General features: G+C 40.5%; 1 protein-coding gene across 3 annotated transcripts in view; it reads left to right on the top strand.

The window, feature by feature from the left end:
- Nucleotides 1-19669, top strand: part of PAG1 (phosphoprotein membrane anchor with glycosphingolipid microdomains 1) — a 109043-nt gene extending 89374 nt beyond the window's left edge. For all 3 annotated transcript variants that reach the window (XM_071737842.1, XM_071737841.1, XM_071737843.1), the window contains 6 exons: nucleotides 2968-3179; nucleotides 5110-5161; nucleotides 5703-5799; nucleotides 8665-9260; nucleotides 14111-14170; nucleotides 16027-19669. In XM_071737842.1, coding sequence (XP_071593943.1) covers nucleotides 3055-3179; nucleotides 5110-5161; nucleotides 5703-5799; nucleotides 8665-9260; nucleotides 14111-14170; nucleotides 16027-16377 — 1281 coding nt within the window. In that variant the 5' untranslated portion in view covers nucleotides 2968-3054 and the 3' untranslated portion in view covers nucleotides 16378-19669. The remainder of the gene's footprint in view (nucleotides 1-2967; nucleotides 3180-5109; nucleotides 5162-5702; nucleotides 5800-8664; nucleotides 9261-14110; nucleotides 14171-16026) is intronic.
- The last annotated feature ends 2277 nt before the right edge of the window (nucleotides 19670-21946 follow it).

Below are 21946 nucleotides of genomic sequence, written 5' to 3'. Positions count from 1 at the left end.
GAGTGGCTTAATCTGTTGTCAATCTGTTGCAATTTATGACTTTTATTCTGCTTGCACAGGTAACTGGTGTCTCCAGCAGTTGCCTCCACTGGTCCAAGTGCCACTGTACTTTTCTGACCTGTTTTGACCTCTTTCTCTGAACTTACAGTCAAAGCTTTGGTATTTGATTTCTTGCTCTTTTGCTGCAGAATAACTACATCTGACCTCGGTCGTTCTCTTTGCTCCATTTGGCTTCTGCCTGGTGGGATGTTTCCTGTCTAGCTTCAGTCTTGCACTTCACTTCAGACACTCACATGTAGCTCTCTCTTGAATCTCTCCCTCTGTTCTCATTCCTTTTTAACCTCAATCTCAGTTCATCCCAACCCTGTACCACAGTCTCCAAACATGCAGCTTTTCCACGGGGCTTATCCCCATGCATCATTACCTTTCTGTAGCTCAAATACTATCTTTATTTAAATGCCAGAAACCTTAAGGATATATGTGTAGAATAAAAGATTAACTTTTCTTACTGTATTGGCTTATGTTACATTACTTAGTCTTCTGAGAAGAGTGTAGTATTGTTCTTCAGAGTAGGTATAAAAACTTGAACTTAGTAGTAGAAATAATTTAAATTATATCTTTCGACACAACCTTGTGTCTGCTAAAAAAATTAACAAGCATGTGATTCTGTTTTAAGACAAAAAGAAAAATATTTTTAAATCCCTATTCTTATCGTTTCTTTGCTCAATATTTGAAATAAAGAGAAAAAAGAAAAAAGGTTTCTTTTTCATTTACCTTTTCTCTTTATTTCATGGGAAAACTAAGGAAGAAAAGACAACAAAAATGCAGGGAAAAAAAGATGTGTTTCAATTTTCTTTTTCTTTCACATTGCATATTCATTTTATCCTTTCTCCAAGGAAGGAAGAAAATTTGTTTTTCCTGAAGACAAAAGAATGTGGAGGAAAAAAAGTAAAAAATCTTCTAATACTGCTTTTTTTTTTTTTTTAAAGCTTTAAAAGGGTAGAAAATATCTTGGAAAATTCTTAAAAAATAAGAGTTGAAAAGAAAAATACTCTCTATTTAAAACACTTAACAAAGGTTTGGAGCTAGTTAAGGCAGCCAGTGCCATGTGCTTTATAGTGTTTTCTGAATGAGGCCTGCCCATTAGGAATTCCATACAGGAATCCATCCTGGTGCACAGTGCCCTTGCACCTCGATTAGAGAGTTCCTTGTGGACATTACAACAAATTTTCTCCTGCCTAAATCTGATTCAGCTTCTCTCAAGATCTCTCCATTCCACAGTCAGTGATATGACTATGTTTCAGTGTTAAGATAACCTGAGTTTTGCTTTAAAACAGGGACGAAGCAGGGCTGTATCAGAGTCACATAGGTAACATTCATTATTTTTAGAGTTGTCTGCCGTTGCTTTTAAATGTTTAATTTTTCAAGCACTACTGAATTGTTTGGCAATAGTTGTCCCCAGAGAGCAGTGGCTCTTGGTGTTGATGCTTAAGGCTACCAGTAAGGCATTTCTGTTCGTTGGCAAGGTGTGTGATGTCTGCTCTTCCTATCCTGTGAATTTATGCGTTTAGAGAAATTACAGATTATTGGGCTTTCTTGTAACTTGGCCCACCTAGAAATATTTAACTACCCTTTGAAGCTTGTCTTTCTAAGATTGGCAACTCTTTCCATCTTTTGTTTGTTTCTTCCCATTTGAAGCTATTGCAATGCTATTAATATGTAAAAGAGAAAAAATAATAATAATTTAAAAAACCTTTTCTCTGCCATGGATAAAATGATAAGAATGGGGTTTTTTGTAAGGTGTCCAGAAGTCTGATTCTGCAGGGTAGAAAAAAATTAGTCCATTTTATGTAGGAACAGAAATATTACTTGTAAGAGCTACCCAGTCAAGTTTCAATTTAATATATTTTTAAAATAGGCAAATATATGCATAAAATTAAAGTAAGTCTTAACGGTTTTAGACATTGTTCAGTCTTACATTTGTGCTACTTTTTCATTTCCAGAAAATAAGTGCTCATTTCTTAGCCATTGTATTTTATTTCAGTGTTTACCAATCTTGAAGTCTGGCTGAAGGCCTGTAAATAGACTTTGCATAACCTATTCCTAAATTACAGAGAAATTGATATCTTCAGCAGTGCAGAATGAAATACTTCCTTTTATTTTTGCCATCACATACGTGTTGCATCAATGTATTACATTAAAACTGGACATAAAATTTTAGAATATACTGCATACCAAAACTTATAAATACCACTTACCCAAGATGTTTCTCTAGGAGCTGGGGTGCTGTAGCAAAACTTGTTTCATACAAGCTCTTAAGAACCACTCTGTCTGCATTTCTCATTAGCTGTTTTCTTACACTCAGGTGGAAAGAAGCAACAAGAAAAAGTCCAGTTACACTCCAGACATACTACTAAGAAAATAAACATTTCACATGGGAATAAGATTAGATCTGATCTGCTGCAAGAAAGGTTTTTGTGGTATTGCTTTGAAAGACTTCCCTGTGTTTTTTGTCACTGAAGTTTATGCACTGAATCCCATACTGGCAGGAGATGCTGGGAGGGAAGGAGGTGAATGCCTGCTGCAGCTCTCCATTTGGCTTGTTTACTTTGCAGAAGTTGTTGGTTTTGAAAGCTCACTTTTCAGTGAAGTTAAAAAATACTGCTGCAAAATAAACAGAGTGAATTTATAAGCTTTTTCCTCAAAATCTGAGGATAGAGATACTGTACTAACTTTTATTTGTGTTTGTTATGTAGATAGGTAACAGTTTGCATTAATACTGGCTAAGGTTTGTTCTGTGTCACCATCAGAAATAGTGTTGAAAATCTCTTTGACTGGCTGGCTTTTACTTGAAATCCTTTTTTATAAGATCTGGATTTGAAAATCTCTCCAGACAGATTTGTAGATGTCAGTTTCATTATCTTCAAAATTTATATTAGCCTCTAAAGGTGCTTTTTCTTTCCGCAGAAACAGAAGGTGGATGCAGCACAGATGCCAGCCTTCTCCAAGGAGTAACCTCTTCGTCCCCAAGTGACACCAGCTCCTCCTGGTACCATGGGGCCAGAGGGTGGTTTCTTAGGCAGCGGACAGGTCCACATCATCCTGTGGGGAAGTTTGGCAGCTGTGACAACACTCTTATTCCTCACCTTCCTCATCCTCCTCTGCTCCAGCTGCAACAGGTGAGGCTCAGGAGCTCAGCAAGCAGTTACAGTTCTTGAGTCAAATAGTACAGGGGCTGAAATGGCTTCACTAATAACTGGTGAGCAAGAAATACTGAGGGCTTAAGTACAGAAATATAAGAAGCACCATACAAAATCTTTTTTCAGAGAAAACCTACATTTCAATAGTTCTGTTCATTCTAAAAGCTGAAATTTTATTATTTTTTTTCTGTGAAGGAAAAAATATTGTTGTGTTTGCTGGGTTCTTTCTCTTCAGATGGATCCCAGAGTGCAGGTGAGTGTTAGCAGATCACACTGCTAACCTGATGCTGAGAAAATTGGTGGGCCAAACAGGACCAAGAAAATATAGGTAGAAAAGAAAGGAAAATAATTTCTGGGTGTTAAAACTTTGCTTTGGCCATTCCTGAAGACTAGGGAGTTGATCCTACCATTCAAACCAAAATGAGTAAGAATCAAACAATGATAATAATTACTATCTCGTACTTGTACCTTATCCTTATTTTCTTCTCTGTAAGAAGCTGGTGGCACTGGGGAGCCAGTTATTTCCTTATTTTGGACCCTTATACCTATAGGACCATGTTCTTTCAGCCATTCAGTGTTTCAAGCACTGAGGAAGCTGTACAGCCATAAAATATGCTATATTGAAATAACTTGTGTCTGCAGTAGATGGACCTGGTTTCTACCAGGATTTCTTTAATGCTCATGTTATGAAAAACAGTCATGGGAAATACCAGACCCCGTAAGCTGGTTGAAATCCTGAAAAGTGTAAGCTGGGACTTCCAATTGCATATGATCAAGGAGAAATGTTTTTGTAAGCTGTTAGGTGACATTACAGTACCTTCCTATCGTCACAGTTTCCTGTAATAGTTGAATAAAAAGGGTAGAAGTAGGTATTATTTTCATTTATTTAGAAGCGTGAAACCTATTTTAAAAATCTTAAAGGCCATAAAAGTGGGATTTAGGTACCACATTTTGTCTTGTAACACTTCTGTACTTGAAGCTTCTCTGGAAATATGTTTTAAAAACAGCAGAGTCAAACCACTGAGTATGTCTTTGCAGTTACAGCGATACCTTGTCAAGCAATCTGGTGATGCTCTTTAATAAATTCTTATGTTGTTAGTCTGAACACAGCATCTATTATTTCAGGTCATTCTGTAGGGCAGCTGTTTATGCATAAATGCAGTTATGCAAAATTTCTTCCTACAAAGAAGCACAGATTTCATATTGACAATATTTTGTCACCTTTTTCCTTGTCTTTTCATATAGGGGAAGGATTGTTATTATTTTAGACTCAGTTTATGACAGTATTTTACAATAAGAATTCTATTTCCAAAAGTGGTAAAAACTGGAAACATGTTCCATATTTTGAGTCCTGTAAAGTGCCCAGTGAAACAGGATTCATTTTAAAATTAAGGCCTCTGCTGCTATGAAATTTGTAGGCCTTTTGGAACTGCTCATGTTTATTATTAATTATAAGTAGCATCCTGAGTGGGAGTAGGATGGATTTTGTGAGCTTTTGCTCATTCTTCATAGGATAAACACCTTTTGCTGGCACAGTGCTGGGAGCTCCCCAGGACATCTGTCACCAAAATCTGTATCTCATGTATCTTTGAACATTTCAGATATGATTAAGTTGAGGATAATAATATTTTATCACCAGTTATTCCTTACTGCGATCTTACACTGAATGAGCAAAAGGTTTGTGTGTGTTTGTTGTGCCTGTGCAAATATGTTTATCACCACCCTAGCTCAACAGTGACCTTACACAGGTAATCTTAGCTGTCCCTGTGATAATTTTCAGTTCTTGTATTTTCAGTATTACTGTGAATCACAGTTTTGTTCCCTGCAGGTGTGTAAGGTGTGTATTGATGTTTGGCATCTGTACATTAGTATCATCACTAGTAACAGTTCATATGTCTTTTCCATTAAGGGAGAAAAAGGCCAAGTATCAGAATGGGGATCATGAAAATCTGATGAATGTGGTAAGCATTTCTGATGATTGGTGTCTGTCTTGTGGTTGGTTTGTACCAAGCTCCTTGTGAAAAAAATTCAGACTGGAAAACAGCTCAGGAATTTGGAGGTGGTTGAGCAAAAGAAACATAGAAAGCTGCAGAACAGGAAGAGGAGGAGAATTTTTGTAAACCCCAGTAACTTGTGCTTTCTGAATGCTCTTCCTGCCACCACTGTACTCCAAATCTCCCGCCTTGCCTTCACTCTGTTTGCACAGGAGCATTGAGCCCTTTGTCATCTTCCATCTTCTCACGGGTTGAAGCCATGGGTAATGCCTATTACCATAATGGTAGGACAGGAGATGACTCCAGACATTCTTGCTTTTATTTGTTTTACCATCTGTAAACACAGGCATCTAAATCTTTGAGTATAGTCAGCATGTTTTGACTCTCCTGCCAATAATACCTGTGAGTCAGAGCTCCTGAGATCAGAAAAAAACTCCATCACATATCTATTTATGCAAACACTTACTCTGACCCAACAGTGATTCGATCTCACTGGTTTGTGTTGCAGCCTTCTGACAAGGAGGTGTTCAGCCACTCCATCACAAGTTCAGCTACAGAGCCCCCTCCGAGCAGCGAGCAGAACGGGGCCCTCAGCAACGGCGAGGGTGAGTAGTACAGCCCCTGGGCTGGGATGATGAGCAGCACTGTCCCCTTGCTCCCACCTTAGCTGCACAGTGCTCACCCCACAAGTCTTAGGTTTTTAGCTGTTGGCCTTCCAAGCACACAGTCGTGCCTTTTATCTGAATACTCTGAATTTCCCTCTGCTCACCTCTGGAGTGGCTGGCCGGGCAGCTCTCTGGAGGGTGGTCAGTCGTCTCCACACAGATCATAATTCACATAAAACTTATGATCAAGTTGAAGAATGCAGTGAACACATTTTCCTTGCTGCCAAGCCAGTACCCCATCCCATGGAGATGTTTGTGTTGTAGGCGGCATCTCCACTTCCCTGCCAGGGGTGCTCTGACACAACCCTACAGCCTGACTCCCAGTCCTCCATGGCACACACACTGGGAAAGTGCTAAGGTCTGGGCTACCAAGCTTCACCTCCAGACTGACCAGGCCATCAGGCGAAGACTGCTGCAGAACTTACCCAGTTATGGAGTTGGGATGTGACATGTGACCAGAAGATGCAGTTGTACCTTGGAGCTTCACTGCTGGAGGCTGTGAGAATATTTCAGCTCCTCCTCCAGGGACTTCAGCTTTGAATCATACTCCCATGCTGTGCAAGACCATCACTTTTATTTTTGTATCCTAGAAAACACACAACATAAATAGGCTTGCTTTTTCTTTTTTTCTTTTTTTTTTTTTTTTTTTTTTTTTTTTTTTTTTTTGTTAGTCTTTGCTTTGCTGAGCACCCGAAATGATTCACAGTGAAGTCTCACTGGAAAATATTTTACCCAGCTGCACCTAAAAATAAACCTGGTCTCAGCTCAGAGCTGCCAGGAGCCGACTGTTGTCTCCATGCTAGGCACTGACACCCGGGGCTGTGCTCTTCATCTCCTGCCTCCTCATCTCACTGTGCAGCCAAAGTCTAAGCTATGCAGAGTTTATCCCTCAGAGACAAGTATCCAAGGGAATTTTTAAACTTTGTTTTTGCAGCTAATCAGTGCTTCTGTCCATGGGCTTGTTGCATATGTAGGTGTGTGGCTCACCAAGGGTTGGATGTGTGAAGCCCTGCAGAAGCTTTTCTCTTTGCCATGAGTCACCACACATGCAGCTGTCAAAGCTGCTACTAAAAGGCATGCTGTCAACCAGCATTTTCCAGACTATCTGATGTTACACAGTTTACCCTCAGCTTGTAAACTACAACCACTCTGAAGAACAGGAACCAGTGTGCTTCAGTTTCTTACTTACACTTTAGGCATTTGTCTCATTAATAGTTCTTTTGCTGTTTCTGCTTGCCTTTTGAGCCAGGGCAGGGCTATTGAAGCAACACCATCAAATGTTTGGTTTTTTCTTTTACCCAACCTGCCAGCTTTGTGTTTATCTATGCCAGCCCCTTTCTGTGTCACTACCCATAACCACAGGAGCATGGTAATGTGAGCTCTTATTAATTCTGGCTACAATCCCCTCCCAGGCTGAATGGGTGAGTGCTCTAAGGGGCCGGTGGCAGTGCTCTGCAGAGCACAAAAATCCCTGAGAGCAAGAATCAGAAGGTGAAAGCATGTTCCAGCTTTTGCAGTCTGGTTTCTGATGTTCCTCAGGAAGCCTACAGGCATCCTGGATAGTGACTAGGACACCTTGAGTCCTAGTAGGGATGCAATAGAAAACTTCCTCCTATTCCCCCTGTTCCTCCCCAATGGTATGCAGGAACCAAGTGAATGGAGAAGGATGGTTTCCTTTTCTTCTCCTTCTGCCTCCCATTCCAACAGCAATTATCATCTCACACCTCCAGTTCCATCCTGAATTTTGCTGTCAGGATACAGCCCCCTGTGGTGCTGACTGCGTGGGTCTGCATGCCCTGAACACCAGAGACAGCAATGTCTGTGACAGCCACCAAGTCAAGGGGTCTGATTGCTTCACCAGCACCTTGTCATCACCTCAAACACACTGAAGGAAGTGGAATAATATGTTGATTTTGCTAAGGAGTACCACAGGAACTGTACAAAGAAAACTAAACCTGTTCAGAAGTGGGTTTTCAAAGAAATGATGTCACATAAAGTTACATACCATAGTTACTACCTGAAACACTTCTGCTTGTGCCCATGTACACACAGATGTGCAGTGTAAGATGAGAAGTCCCTCAGATTTCAGTGCTTTATATTTTCCAGTGACAGTGACAGGTGACCCGCTTCAGGGATTTAAAATACCATGTTCTGCCTACCACTTTGTTCTGAAGTCTAGTGTTCTGTGCATGTGGCCAGCTCGTTAGTAGGTTGTCAGCCTACATTATGTGCTGCTAGACTTAAGAGAAGGATGGCACAGCTTCTCAGTGAGGAGCTTCTGGTGTGGTGTGCAGCGAGGGCTGCAGCAGGGCTAAGCAAGGTGGGATTTAGATGAGAGTTTGGCCACTAAGGTATGGGCAGGGTAGGGAGGAAGAAGACTTTCCTTTTTGATTCCAAAAAGAAGGAAAATCAAACAAGGTTGTATTTAAATGCATTTGGTTTGAGGCCTCCCACCAGCATTACTCATCTGAGACTACTGAGGAGTGTGTGAGCAGTCAGTATAGCCGAGTACAGCTGAACATCCATGTGTACCCACCCATCCCCTGCTCTGCCCTGAATGCTGTTGCTATATAATGTGACTTGGGGATGCATAAGGTATTTTAAGATGTTATTTCTGCACTCTGCTGTTAATATCTTTTGTCATCTCTGTAACTGGAACCTTCTGATAAACAAAAAGCATGATGACCACTAGACATTTCCAAGCATTAATACCATTTATCCTTTGCAAGGAGACCAAAGTGATCTATAGAGTAGCAACTCACACTCACACATTTGTTTTAAATTCTGCTTTATAATTTTCTTTAGTACTCTCAGAGGACAGTACAACTGCCTGTATCCAGCCTTATGAAGAAGTACAGACATCTGTCTCTGATCTGCTAGATCAACAGGATAGTCTTGGAAAGTCTATAAAATGTCACCAGAGCCGGGAACTACCCAGTATTCCCCCTAACACCACCATGGAAACCATCATCACAGCTAGAAATGCAGAAAATGATCAAGGTCTTGGAATGGAAGGGCCTTATGAAGTCTTGAAAGACAGTTCCTCGCAGGAGAACATAGTTGAAGACTGCTTGTATGAAACTGTGAAGGAAATTAAAGATGTTGGAGCAGTAGCCAGCATGGAAGGGAACTGTAACAGCAAAGCAAAGGCTTCACTGGCAGTTTCTGAAGGTCAGAATCAGATTCCTGAATGCAAAATTGAATCAGCAGAATATGCATCTGTTGACCGAAACAAAAAAAGTCGCCAAAGTGCTAATTCAGAAAGCCCTCTTGACAACACACCAGATGTAGAGGATGAGCTTCCCCCTCCAGTACCCATGAAACTTCTTGATGAAAATGAGAATGTACAAGAAAAAGAAGTACAGGAAGAAGTGACGGAAGGAGCAAGTAAACCAGAGAAGGTAAATACTGCAAATACTTGTCCTTTTTAAGCAGCAAAATAATGATAGGGAGCATATGGAGGGAAAGAGGATCTTATTTTATTGTAAAAAAACAAAAAAAAAAGTGCCAAGGAAATTAAAAAAACACAAAATGATACAAGACTTTAAAATACAGAAATAAAAAAAATGCACAATATAGTCTTTGCATTGTAGGCATGTAGTCATTCTATTGCAGCATATGTTTTGGATTGTTGCAGTATTCACTTCATAAGGCTTTTCCTAAATATTATCCAAAGGAGGATAATATTGCATAGGAGGCCTCTGCTTCTTTGTTTAATGTCACTATGGGAGCTATTACAATAGGTATCCAGTAAAGCTCCCAGCATCTCCGTCTTGTTCAGAGTCCTCCTCTTATTTTTTTCTAATGAAGCCACAGTCCAGAAAAAGGAAAGAGAGGCATTCTTGGTGGATGCCCTGACTTTAGATGTGCTACCTTTGTTGGCCACCTTGACTTATCTGTGAAAGTGTTAGACATGTGCTTAAAGCCACTCATCTCTTCTCTCTCCATAGGAGAGAGGGACAGAAAAAGAGAGATTCCAAGTGTAGGCTTTAATATTTGTCAAATTCTATGTATCACACATTAGTCTAATTAATTTCTACCTGCCAAAATCATGGCAAAAAGTTGTTTTCTCAGAAGCTTATTCTTTCTCCCAGCCCAGGGATAAGTTAGTGGTGAGCTCCTTGAAAAAGAGAATTCTGACATTTTCAACAAGTTATTTTCCCATTTCTAGTTTTTCACTAGAATTAATTTTAAGGATGCTTTCAGATCATTGCACAGTTTTCACAAACTGAGTTTGCAGTTTGCAGAAGTAGTTTAGATAACTATCAATTGAGAATGAAAGAACTGTGGTTTTAGCGGATAAATATAATTTTGGTGTCTGAGTCATTAAACATTAGGTATTGATGAAAATTAAAAAAAAATCCTTAGGATGTGATGTGACATTTTAATGTAAACATTTAACTGAAAAATCATAGCAGAGCTGAGGTATTGCTACTTGTTTCAGGTTGTTCTTTTATTTGGAGTATTTCAGTAATCCAATCAGAGGGCAGAAAAATACCTTGCTAATCATGTAGCTTACAAAACACAATTGAGTCAAAATTAATAAACTGAAGACTACTGGTAATATAAAATTGTTTTTCTGGATTCTTCTTCTTTTCGCTCTCCTCACAAATAACAAGCTCATTAAGTAAAAAATTAAGTTGTGACTGTCAACAGTAATCCACTGACACTCCCCCCCCCCAAATTCAGGCCATATGTAATTTCTACTTAAACTTTTAGAGAAACAGCTTTCTGTAACAGTGACATTTTTCCTACCAGGTGTGAAAAGACTTGCAGAAAATCATTGTGTTTCCCAGGCACCAGTACAAGGGAAAAGCGTTTGCTGCTCTGTAGCTCCCTGGCACACTGTGTACACAGTGTCAGTAACTGCAAGGAGTGGGAATTGATTAAAGTGGTTCAGGTTTTGAAGGATTAATCAAGAGATGACACATGCAGTCCCCTATGTGCCAGGAAAGAAGGTGTTTGTCTAATTAAAATTTATTCAGAGGTAAAGCCGTCCGGAGCTAAAGCCTCGGCAGCGTCAGATCATTCCCGTGTTGGCTGCTAGGAACATGCATTATGCATTGGAGCATGTGCCTGTCCTGTCCTTGAGAGCTACAGCTGCAGCAGAGTTGGAAATGGTAATGGATGGAATATATAAATGTCATTATTGTTAGCATTGTGTGGGGAGGTGGTTGCAGGATTGTTTTTCTGTTGGGGTGATGCTGATTTTTCCCCTCTGTTTTGCTGCTTCAAACAATGCAGAGCGATGCCTGTTTTTTCCAATCTGGCAACCCAAACCAAGATGTTTGTGGAAATGTATGTTACAGTGATAACTCTGTCAGTTAAACACTCTTTTTGCTTCCTCTCTTGTGAGGCTGCTTAGCTGCCTTGCTTAACATGACATCCATATCCAAAACTTTTCAATCTTCTGGCCTGACTCTGATGAAGGGAGAGGTTGGTCCGAAGTCATGTCAGCCTCATTGCAATATAGGCTCTGCTTTAGTAGGGCACCAAGAAGGGACAGGAAGGGAGGCTGCCAAGACTTCTACCAGCTAGCTGACAGAGAACAAACCATGTCCAGGCTGTTTCAGTCTCACCCTGTAAAAAGGGCAGCCAGGAAGATGCTAGATGCATCTTACTTGAGATCTTACTTGAGAAGCATTCTTACTTGAGAGAGACCTAGGTGGACCAAGCTGGAGACCGTTCCTGTATATAACAGCATGAAAAGGATGGTAAAGGATCCTTTCAAGAGCCAGATGTGCAGTAACTGGATGTAGATTCACTATCTAAATTTGTTACTGGCTGTGACCCATCCAAATCTTTTGGAAGGTTTTTTTGGTGGAAAAAGACATCTTTAATAGCTTGAGACTTGTATCATCAGGAAAAATGTGGGTGTAGTCCTCCTAGTAACACTGGAGAGGCAGAATATTTTTTCCTTTTTATTAAAATAAAAAAACAAAAAAACAAAAAGTAAAAAAAGTACAGATCTTATTTTCACCCAGATGTTTCCAAAATGAGCACTGGTAGAAATTTTCTCTCTGTGTATATCTGGCTGCAGCCTTCTGATTTCAGACTTGTGCAGTCTGAAGATGGGCAAAGTATCTCTTCAAAATCCACCAGAGGAGAATGGTCGTTTTGTTGTGCCCGAGTCAGGAGCAGCAGCTAAGCCAAAAAGCAAATGGCAAATAAAGATACATGCTTACTTGTGTTGCTGCTGTTGAGGTTTCAAGCAGGTTTATAATATTGCAAGGTAAGAAATGTTTAGGAGCAAGTTTGGGGGTTTTTTCAGTTTCCAAGATGGCAATATCCTTCCAAACTGATGTGTCACAGGTTTCGTATTTAGGAATAGTGCTTGGTCCCAGGGAAACAAGAACAAGGATTGCCAACACCCTGGGGTTTTTGTCAGTACTCAAGTAGGAAACTGACACATGGTGCTTATAGACAGACTGATGAGGGAAAATAAATTCACTGAAGAATTTTGCAAGCCCATATTTGTTTTAATGTGTGAGGATGAAATTAGTAACTTCCTCTTCAAGACACAAAAATATCCTGCAAATAAGAAAGACTAAACAGAGCTGCTGTAGTGAAGCAGCAGTAGTGGAGGGCCAGGCTACATTTGAACTTCTTTCATTTTTTTTTTCTGTTGTGAGTAAACAAACCACAGGTTAAAGAGTGTATCCTCCAGGTGGTAGGAAAGAATCAAGGGAATTGTGAGGTGTGAGGGAAGGCCCCTGGGGCAGCAGGCAGACTGCAGTGCACTCTGGATCAGGACCTTCAGCAGAAGTGCCCCAGAGATTTGAAGCTTGGTATTTCCCAGAAGTAGAAACACCAAGAAAAACTGAAGTAGGAAAGCATCTGTTGTAATGAGCCTTTGTGGAAAACAAAGAAGAAAAAAAGAAGTCTTGTATGCCTATTATGAGCCTGGATTTATTTGATTGTGCTAAAAATAGCTCGAGTTCTCCACTTGGGCTGCACTAGAGGAATTCTGAAGTATTTTAGGTGGAGAAGGAGAGGCTGAGGGAGCTGGGGCTGTTCAGCCTGGAGAAGAGGAGGCTCAGAGGAGACCTCATCACTCTCTACAACTCCCTGAAAGGAGGTTGTAGCCAGGTGGGGGCTGGGCTCTTTTCCCAGGCAACCCTCAGCAAGACAAGAGGGCACGGTCTCAAGTTGTGCCGGGGGAGGTTTAGGTTGGACATTAGAAGGAATTTCTTTACTGAGAGGGTGATCAAACACTGGAATGGGCTGTCCTGGGAAGTAGTGGATTCTCCGTCCCTGGAGATATTTAAAAAGAGACTGGATGTAGCACTCAGTGCCATGGTCTGGTAACTGCAGCGGTAGTGGATCAAGGGTTGGACTTGATGATCTATGAGGTCCCTTCCAACACAGCCAATTCTATGATTCTATGAAGCTCCAAAGTATGGTTTGTTTCAAACAGTGCTGGAAGGCTTCCTCTGAATCACTGTGGAGGAGTCCAGTAAAACCTTTCTCACCCCAGGGGAAAGGAATGACGCAGCCACTGTGAGGTAACCAGAGTCTTCATTGCCATATGGGTCCGAAGGCATTTTTCGTAAGAGCAAAATGCTTTTCAGCCAGTATTTCATGACCTAAGTTCTACATGATGCTTTACATGGTTGAAGGGAGACTTGGTACCAAACCAATCTTTCAAGTAACTTCACTGTGTGAACAGGATTGAGTTGAGCTACCCATCTCAGGGTGGGTCACAGCAGTTCTGCTCCATGCCCATGGTCTGAGTGGCAGTGCTGCTGCATTTTGTGGGGCAGGAGGATGTGGTGCCTCCCTTGCAGCACTTCAGAATCCACTGAATGATGGCTAACAATGGTCAGGAAGGTGTCGGTTGAGGATTTCTCTTCCATCATCTAAAAGCATATCTGAAAATCCTGTGGAAGGCCAACTAGTCTGTCACAACAGCTGACTTTTAATTGTTCAAAAGTCTTAGCAGACTTTTTCTTGCTTCATTAGAAGTGTAAAGGCAGGGATACAGCATCATTTTACCATATCATTTTAAGCATTTTCAGGTCAGGATAAGAGCAGATATATAAAAAAGTTCTACTAACCTCAGGGCTGTTACCTTCAGAGATGTATTCTGGATATTAGGGATATTAGCTATGTAAAATTGAACTAGTGAGCAAATGACCATAAAATATAATGTATTGATTGTAATGGGAGAGTTTTATTATAGGCTTCACACAGCTGACTGGTAATGAGCTTTTGTTCTTTTTTTTTTTTTTTTTTTTGTCCTTTTTTACAGAGGCTTAGTTCAATGTCTTACAAGTCTCGAGAGGAAGATCCATCCCTTACAGAAGATGAAGTAAGTTACTTGCATGAAATTCAATAACTAACCAGAGACATTTTTTCAGGCAAAAATTAGCATAAACTCTGCATGACTAAGCAGGATTGAAGAAAGATGAAATCTGTCTGAAGGGAAAGTGAAAGCTGAAGTTTCTCTGCACAGAGTTTATACTGCTACATTCCTAAAATCAGAAGTATTCTAGCATATGGCTATATCAGGTCAATAGGTTAAAAATGTTTTCTGAAAATAATAGAAGGCCATTATTAGAGCAGCCTCTTGCTTTGGATGATGAGCTCTACTTATATACAAAAATAATCAGCAGCTTTTGAAATAGGCTCAGCCTTCCCCATGTAAAGTGTTTGGGGTCTGGGAAATAAAGGGAAGCATAATAGGAGCACTGGAACATAAACTGCTCTTTAAAAGTCTGTTAGTCAAATAAATTGAGGAGACTGAAACGAAGACAGAAAAGTTAGACAGAAACAAGGTTGCTTGTGATCATCTCCAGTACACCCATGCCATTTATAAATACCTTCTCCAGACATAAAAGTAAACACAAACTTGGCAGTGAGCTGAGTGAGCTAATGCTTTCTGCTGGGAGAAGTGCACCCAGACATTAATGAGTAAATTGATCCTTGAACTGGGTTTGTGTAATTTAATGCTGGAAAGGGTTGAAGTATGGATGAGCAGAAAAAACATTTTTTGTTTGGTTAGCTGAAACAATTATAAATTAAGAAGTATTGCCATCTGCAATTGGATGTCTGTCTTGATAAAAAAAAACTTGGAACTTCTGGTTCATCTGCATCAGTCAGTGTTACATAATGGTAATGGAGATTATAATGCCAATCTGATAGTGTAATTGGATTGATACAAATCCAGGGTATAAAGACTTTAAATATAACAGAAGAGCAGTGTTGCAGTTTTAATACTAGCTAGGTACCAGAGAAACAGTGCAGGGAATTTCAGCTGCCTGCCCTGTGCAAGGGGTGGTATCCACTTGGGCTGGGAGAGGGAGTCAGGAGCAGCTCCCTGTGCTGAGCACCAGCCCAGTGAGCCCTCAGCAGAGGGACATTGAGTGGAAGTGATCCTCTGCTCCACCTCTTCATTAAGGGCCACCTTTGTGTACTTGATTAATCATGCCACCTCCCCAGGGGGGATTTTTAGAGCTAGGAGACTCTGGCTCCCTCTTTTGTGTTTATAGTAACCGAGTGGTTTCAGTCTCTAATCTTAAATTCTAATACTCAGTGACTGAGATGCAGCTCCTCTTTGTAGGCAGAGCTTAGGCAACAAAACAGAGCTTGTGTATCAAGATCAGCCCTGACTGCTTGCTTTTTTCTGGTGTGGGTAGTTTATCTCCTGAGTTCTAATGTTCTCTTCACGAGTCGGTACCTCCTTGGTCCTGCCTATAAACACAATGAATAACTACTCTCTTACTGAGGTGTCTTTAAAAGCAGAAAAGCTGCTACCATTAAAAATAATAAAAATTTTAAAGACCCCAAGGATCAGACAGCACCCTTCTCCTACTAAACCTGATCATTCCTTTGATGCCTGTCTCCTCATTGAGCCCAAGCTGGCTTCAGGACCATAGCAAAACTTGCAAGAGCTCTTTCTCACAAACCCATTCCCATTTGTTCCAGGTCTAATTTGTAAGATGTATGTTCAAAGAATTTATACATTTACAAACTTCTTGCATAAAGCATTCTTTTTTTGAATGAAAATAATTTTATAAATGAATGTCAGAAAAGAAATTATTTGTAAGATTTTTTTTTTTTTTTTTTTTTTTGTAAGAAAGAGCATTTTTGTGGTGGAAGGGGTACAGACTGGCAACCAAGCTTTATGCCATGCTTAAATACTGAGGAAGTGTCTCCTTTTCCTAGATCTCAGCCATGTACTCATCAGTGAGTAAGCCGGGACAGGCCATCAAGGCACTGGATTCTCCTTACACCTGCATTCAAGAAATTACATCTCAGAGGTCCCCATCTATTTGCAGTGGCCTCTATGCAACTGTGAAGGACTTTGAAAACCCCCTAAATAATACCACTGTGCCTCAATCAGCAGACAGACCAAACGGGGAGCTGGAGCCTGACTATGAAGCTATCCAGTCAGTGAGCCAAGAAGAAGACAGGACCTTGTCTGTGCCTCACACAAACCACACTGCTCTTTCTGGAGAGAATGACTATGAGAGCATAGGGGACTTGCAGCACCACAGGGACTTCACCAGACTTTAACTACTCTGACAGGCAGATTTCTCCACTCGTGTTTTCAAAGGAACATGCGAAACGTGGGAAGAGAAGTGATTCTCATTTTGAGGAACAAAGCTAAGTAGAGAACAAAAGTTGAGAAGCAGCAGCACACGTTTTAGCCAGGGTGTGACACCTGCAAGGTCATTCTGGGTGGTGGTTGGAGGCTCACGGGAAAGGGTACACCAGGACCATGTAAAGGTTTGTTTACTGTTAGCTCCAAGACAAACAGAATTTGGGAAGGAGTGCCATGCTTGTCTTCCCAATAGGATTCCATACCAAAAAGACTGCCTATAACAAAGCTAGCTTTTTGTTTTCAGATACTATTTTCTGTCATTTGCTTCAAAATGTTTTTCAAGCATTACTCAAGTTTGGGCATCCACATTGTTGAGCAAATCACGGATCATTGTACCTCAACTCAGACTTACTTTGCAGAGCTGGGGAGGGTGTGCTCACTTCTGTGTCTTTTTGGGGAGCTTTGTCCATATTCATTGCAACTGAAGTGCAAAGAGCAGCACTTCACAAGGGACCTACTCCAAATGTACTTGAATTAATTCTGTAGGATTTTTCTTTTTTTATGTCAAGGGCTGTAAAATATCACTTGCAATATTTGAGATGTGTACTGGTATTTGTAGGGGGTTTGTTTGGTTATTTGTGAAATACTGCTATAAAATGGCAAGTGTCACCCTTAGCTTTCTTGCTCGGTTCCCATACATACACACACCTACACGTACACCAGAGAGTTGTCATGTTTCAAAAAATTACACAAATGAATGTTTTGGCATGTTTAGTCTAACCTAATAGTCTTCAGTCCATCTTTTAAGAGTTTTGCTCCTTTTCAAGACTTAAAACATTTTAATATGTTTGTGTAATTCATTATATAGGAAAATTTATGTACTGTGTTGAGTGGATGATGTTTCTTATTTTTACAACATATTTATCTTCAAAGTTTTTGTAGATTATCCTGATACAAGGAATCCCATTCTTTGTTTGGGCTCTATATGGTTTTCCTTTAAATTTTTTTCCATTATTTTTTTTAATGTAAATGAACAATTGGTTGGGGGATTTTTTGGGGTTTTTTTTTTGTCTTCTTGAGCAGGGATGTGGAATATGCCTTGCTGGTTTTTAGCTCAAAATAATGAAGTCTATAAAAAAGAACACTGCCGAAGGGCAAAAAAAAAGAGGCAGCAGAGACAGTGGGATTTGGTCTAGGATATCCACTGGTCCTAGATGTCTCTCACTAACAGAAGCAAGAAGACAACCAAGAACTTGGGGCTCTGACAAGCAGTTTGAAAATCACAGGCTTTTCAAAGACACCAAGTTACTCTGTTACTATTTAAAACAATGTACAGTGCTTGGGTGAAATACATAGGTACTGGGTTGGTATTCTTGTTTTTTTCAAGAATGATCCAACAGTAGAGAACTGAGACTGTGATACACATCTGTGCACAGTTATATGTACACATGTGCATATATCTCCATGTATATAAGCATACACATGTCATTTGGACACAAGTATAAATTATAGTCCAGACTTGGTACCATTCAAATATGTTCACATAAATAGTATCCAGCATGTGCTTGAAGAGTAGTTTATTACTTTGAAATAAAAAGTACACAAAATGAAGTTGGTTTATTCCATGGTAGCCAAAATAGGTTTAGTTTCAGCTCGGTACTGGGTCTTGATAAACCAGATTGAGTCCTTTTCAGATCAGTGGCCAGTGCTCAGCATTACTCGGTACTGTAAAGGGCAAACACAGATCTGGTTACAGACATTTATTAGAAATAACTTAATGACTGAAGGAAGTGTACTGATTGATGTGTTTTGCCTAGAAGTATTACAGCTCTGAGGAGCAGTGCAAGTGTGGAGTCAGACTGCCCACAGGGTGATTCAAACTTCATGGATTCTGACCTCATGTGACAGTGCAGTACACCTGATCTATATCTCTTCTCCTTTGAGGAGAAGCAGTTCAGACCAGTCTACATCCATCATCTTCTTGACCATGCTGCCATGCTTCCACATGCAGCAACCTTTTTGCTTTCTCTCTGTTGGAGTGCTTTTTAAAGCTGATGTTTTTCTTCCTTTCTGGAGCTTTTCCCTCAAAAAAGAGTTCCTATATCTGTTCCCTTGAATGTGAATTCATGAATTTCATCTTTGACTGTTTTCTCCTTCTACTTCACATTGTTTAGGCCAAAGATAAGATGCACCATGTTTCATTAGGTCTGGTTTGCTCGGTCTGGAGAATTTCTGAAGTCTTTAACCATGTGTTGCTGTCTCTTCCTTGCTCAGGGGTACGGGTTTATATATGTAGTCCTCAGTCTGGCTTCTGCAACTTAGTGGTAAGCATACCTCAACTCACAAAGTTCCCAAGCACATGTCAAGGTGTAGTTATCCCCTAAGCATTGTCTTACGACTGCTTTTGGAGAAACAGCCACAGCAGGAGGTTTTGTCAGGTTCACCAGATTAAATTTCAAGACCAGGTAAGAGGTAATATCACAATAGCACTGAACTCTTGATTGTAACATTTTAAGGTGCAAAAGAAGAAAATCAAACCTGCCTCTAGAAGTGCCCCCATCAAGATCAGCACAAAGGAAGGAGGGGCTATGCCTGATTGCTCATTGCAGGCCTTTCAGAGCAGGGTCAGGAGTGTTGGTTTTGAGGAAGGGATGTGAGCTCAGCTCCTTCCTTTCTTTCCCTTGTTCTGACAGCTGCTTCTTGAGACCCTCAGACTGAGACTTTCAGACTTCCATTTTTCACAGTCAAACACGCACACACACACCCTCTTTTTTTCTTTTGTTTCTATTTTTAACCTTCTTTATAGAGCCTTGCACTGGGAGGTCAGATAATAGATTGCTTCTTGCAGGATGTGTACCTGCTCTCAGCCCTTGACACCCCCAGACACTGGACTCTTGAGACCTGCAAAAAGGATTTACTCTCCTGAACTCACAGGGGAGCCCATAACTCCCCTATAATCACCATTATATAATCTAATGCTAAAGAAAAATGTTTTAGAATTCAATCCAAGATTCTTAAGTGAATAAGTGCATCTCTTGACAAAGAATCAAGTGTCTGTTTTAGTTCCCAGAAGGAAGATCTGTTTCTTTACAGCTGTTGCCAATGCTTCCTTTTCAGTAATATATTGGATAGAAAGATTTTTCCAACAGTAGTCCCCATACAGATTAATCTGACTGTGATGGGAGTCTCCTCTGCTCGTTTCTTCATTGCTATTTTGTCCTCTTTCACCATATTCTTAAATAAAATGTCGACATCCAAAATGAAGTCTTTGTTACCTTGTGATCTTTTTGGAGGGAGCTTCATGGTCTGTTTCCTTGCCTGTATTTTGGCATAACTGTAAAATAAGATCTCACAACAAATTGCCACAGTAAGGCCAAGACAAGCTGCAATGTGTATATAACTGCACTAGGGTAAAGGTCTGGTTTAAGTTCCAGAAAGGGGAAATGCAGTTTGGATGTCGCTTCTATGAATCTGTGTCTCCTGTGGAAGTTGTTCTCACCACATGCCTAAACCAGTGCTAATCCCATACGTAAACCCATCATCTCTTTTGACTATGATGAGTGCAGAATTTCTCTCCCAGTCACAGAGAGAAATAGATTCCTTACAGATATTAGTAGCACAGGTGTGTACCTAATTACCATGGTTAGATCAGTCATAGTGCCTTTTTTACTGAGTAGCTAATGCTTCCGTACTCTTTTCCATACTGTGCTTGCTTAATTCAAAAGTACAAAGTGACAATCCCAGCATTTACTGGTCTAAGTTGGAAACAGCTTTATTGAGACACGTTAAATACATTTGACCTCAATTAGTCCTACAATAGCAATAGTCTCTCATAAACATCCTCTAAGAAGCTGAGTAATGTAGCTATGATGACTAAGCTTTGCAATAAGAATTATCAGGCTTCGTTTGAAGAAACAGCATTTCTCAACAGTGAGCATTCAGGGAGGTGGTGGTCTTTGTCCATGTCAACTGTGAAAGATTAGTTGCTTCAGTCTGTCTATTAATCTAAATTGCAGGCTTTCTTACATGTAGCAGGATTGAAGGGGTGAGGGATAAGTAAGGGTGGGGATTCATATTCACGGGGCACCCAGAGATGGACCATCCTCACCATAGCAGTGGCTGAGGACCAGCTGCCTCGTGCTCTATGCCCTCATCTATCGTGCCTTCAGGGAATCCATCCTGCAGGGATTCTCCTGGGCTGTGTGCTTCTCCATGGCTCCCTGAACAGCTCCTGTCCACTGTCTTGATCACAATTCTGTATATGCGGTGCTCTCTGTTCAACCTTCCAATGGTGCTTTTATAAGATGCTGGATAGATGTTTTCAGTGTGCTTTCTGAAAGCTGACGTGTAAAGCTGGGACATGGATTGCTCTCTAGTATTGTCTCCTGCCCAGAACTTAGCATTAATTGTGTTGCTCTGACTTCAAAAGGCTGACAGTGCTTCCCTGTCTCTTCTTGACCTCACACACAACCAGAACTGAATCATGACATGGAACAAGCCTAGGCTGGGCCACAGGTCTTTAAAAGCAGCCCTTCAGGCCAAGTGCCTGGGCTTGAAAGTCCCAGACATGATTCTCATCTGTGCAGTGTGGGATTGGAAACAGCACAGAGCCCAGCTGAAGGACTTCTTTATGTCTCCTATTGTGCATGTACATTTGTTTGCAATATGACTGTAACAAATCTGCTTCTGTAACAAACATCTTAGTTTGGGCCACACTCCAATGAGGTACTTGTGCTGTTAGGCAAACTACCTGTTATTTCAGAGTAGTAGTATTTATGTAGGTTGGAACATGCCTGAATAAGGCTGTTATGTGTCTCACAAGTAATTTGGTGTGTGAAGTCTGCTGCAAAACAGTAGTATGTACAAAGATGCTCAGCCTGAAGGATGCTTCTGTGGTGGTGTGCTGAAGACTTCCAGGGCAGGTCTCTTCCTGGAAGTAGGGACCATAATTGCTGATAATATGATTTCATACTCTGTTGCTGAAAGTGATTTGTAGCATCTCTTCAGGGATTTTCATGGCTGAACAGATTGCTAGATTAAAAGAAAGAAAAAGAAAAAGGGAAAAAACTCCAAAAAAGGGTATTTTAATGCCCCTTGTGATCTAGCAACATTTGTTGAGGGTTACGCTGAACATAAATGCTATGGATGTGAGAATACATGAACATAAGTGCTATGGAGATGAGAATACAGGTTTCCCTTTCTTCAAGGAGAGAGAACCCCCCTTGGCTGGGTCAGTACAGAAGATCCCTGGCTTACAAAAGATATTAAACAGCAAAAGTATTAAACAAACAAATCAGTTGTCTATATTGTAATTTTCTAGGTGTGCATTAGGTTATCACATACAAGACATTGTTCTTTTCCTGTGGCCGACAGAAAGATGGAAGCTTATTTGTACTACAAGGTTCCTATTGATTAATTGACAAACTTGCTTTACATGTAAGTCAAAGATCAGTAAGAGTGTCTACATAATGTTGGTGTATTTAAGCTGACTCTAAATGATCCAGCTCTGGTGCTGTAAGCAGAACCACTAGAACAATGCAA

Source organism: Heliangelus exortis, chromosome 2 (genome assembly GCF_036169615.1).
Source record: "Heliangelus exortis chromosome 2, bHelExo1.hap1, whole genome shotgun sequence".
NCBI classification, from domain to species: domain Eukaryota; kingdom Metazoa; phylum Chordata; class Aves; order Apodiformes; family Trochilidae; genus Heliangelus; species Heliangelus exortis.
The sequence above is the reverse complement of the archived record's forward strand: the minus strand, read 5'-3'. Positions and strand labels throughout refer to the sequence as shown.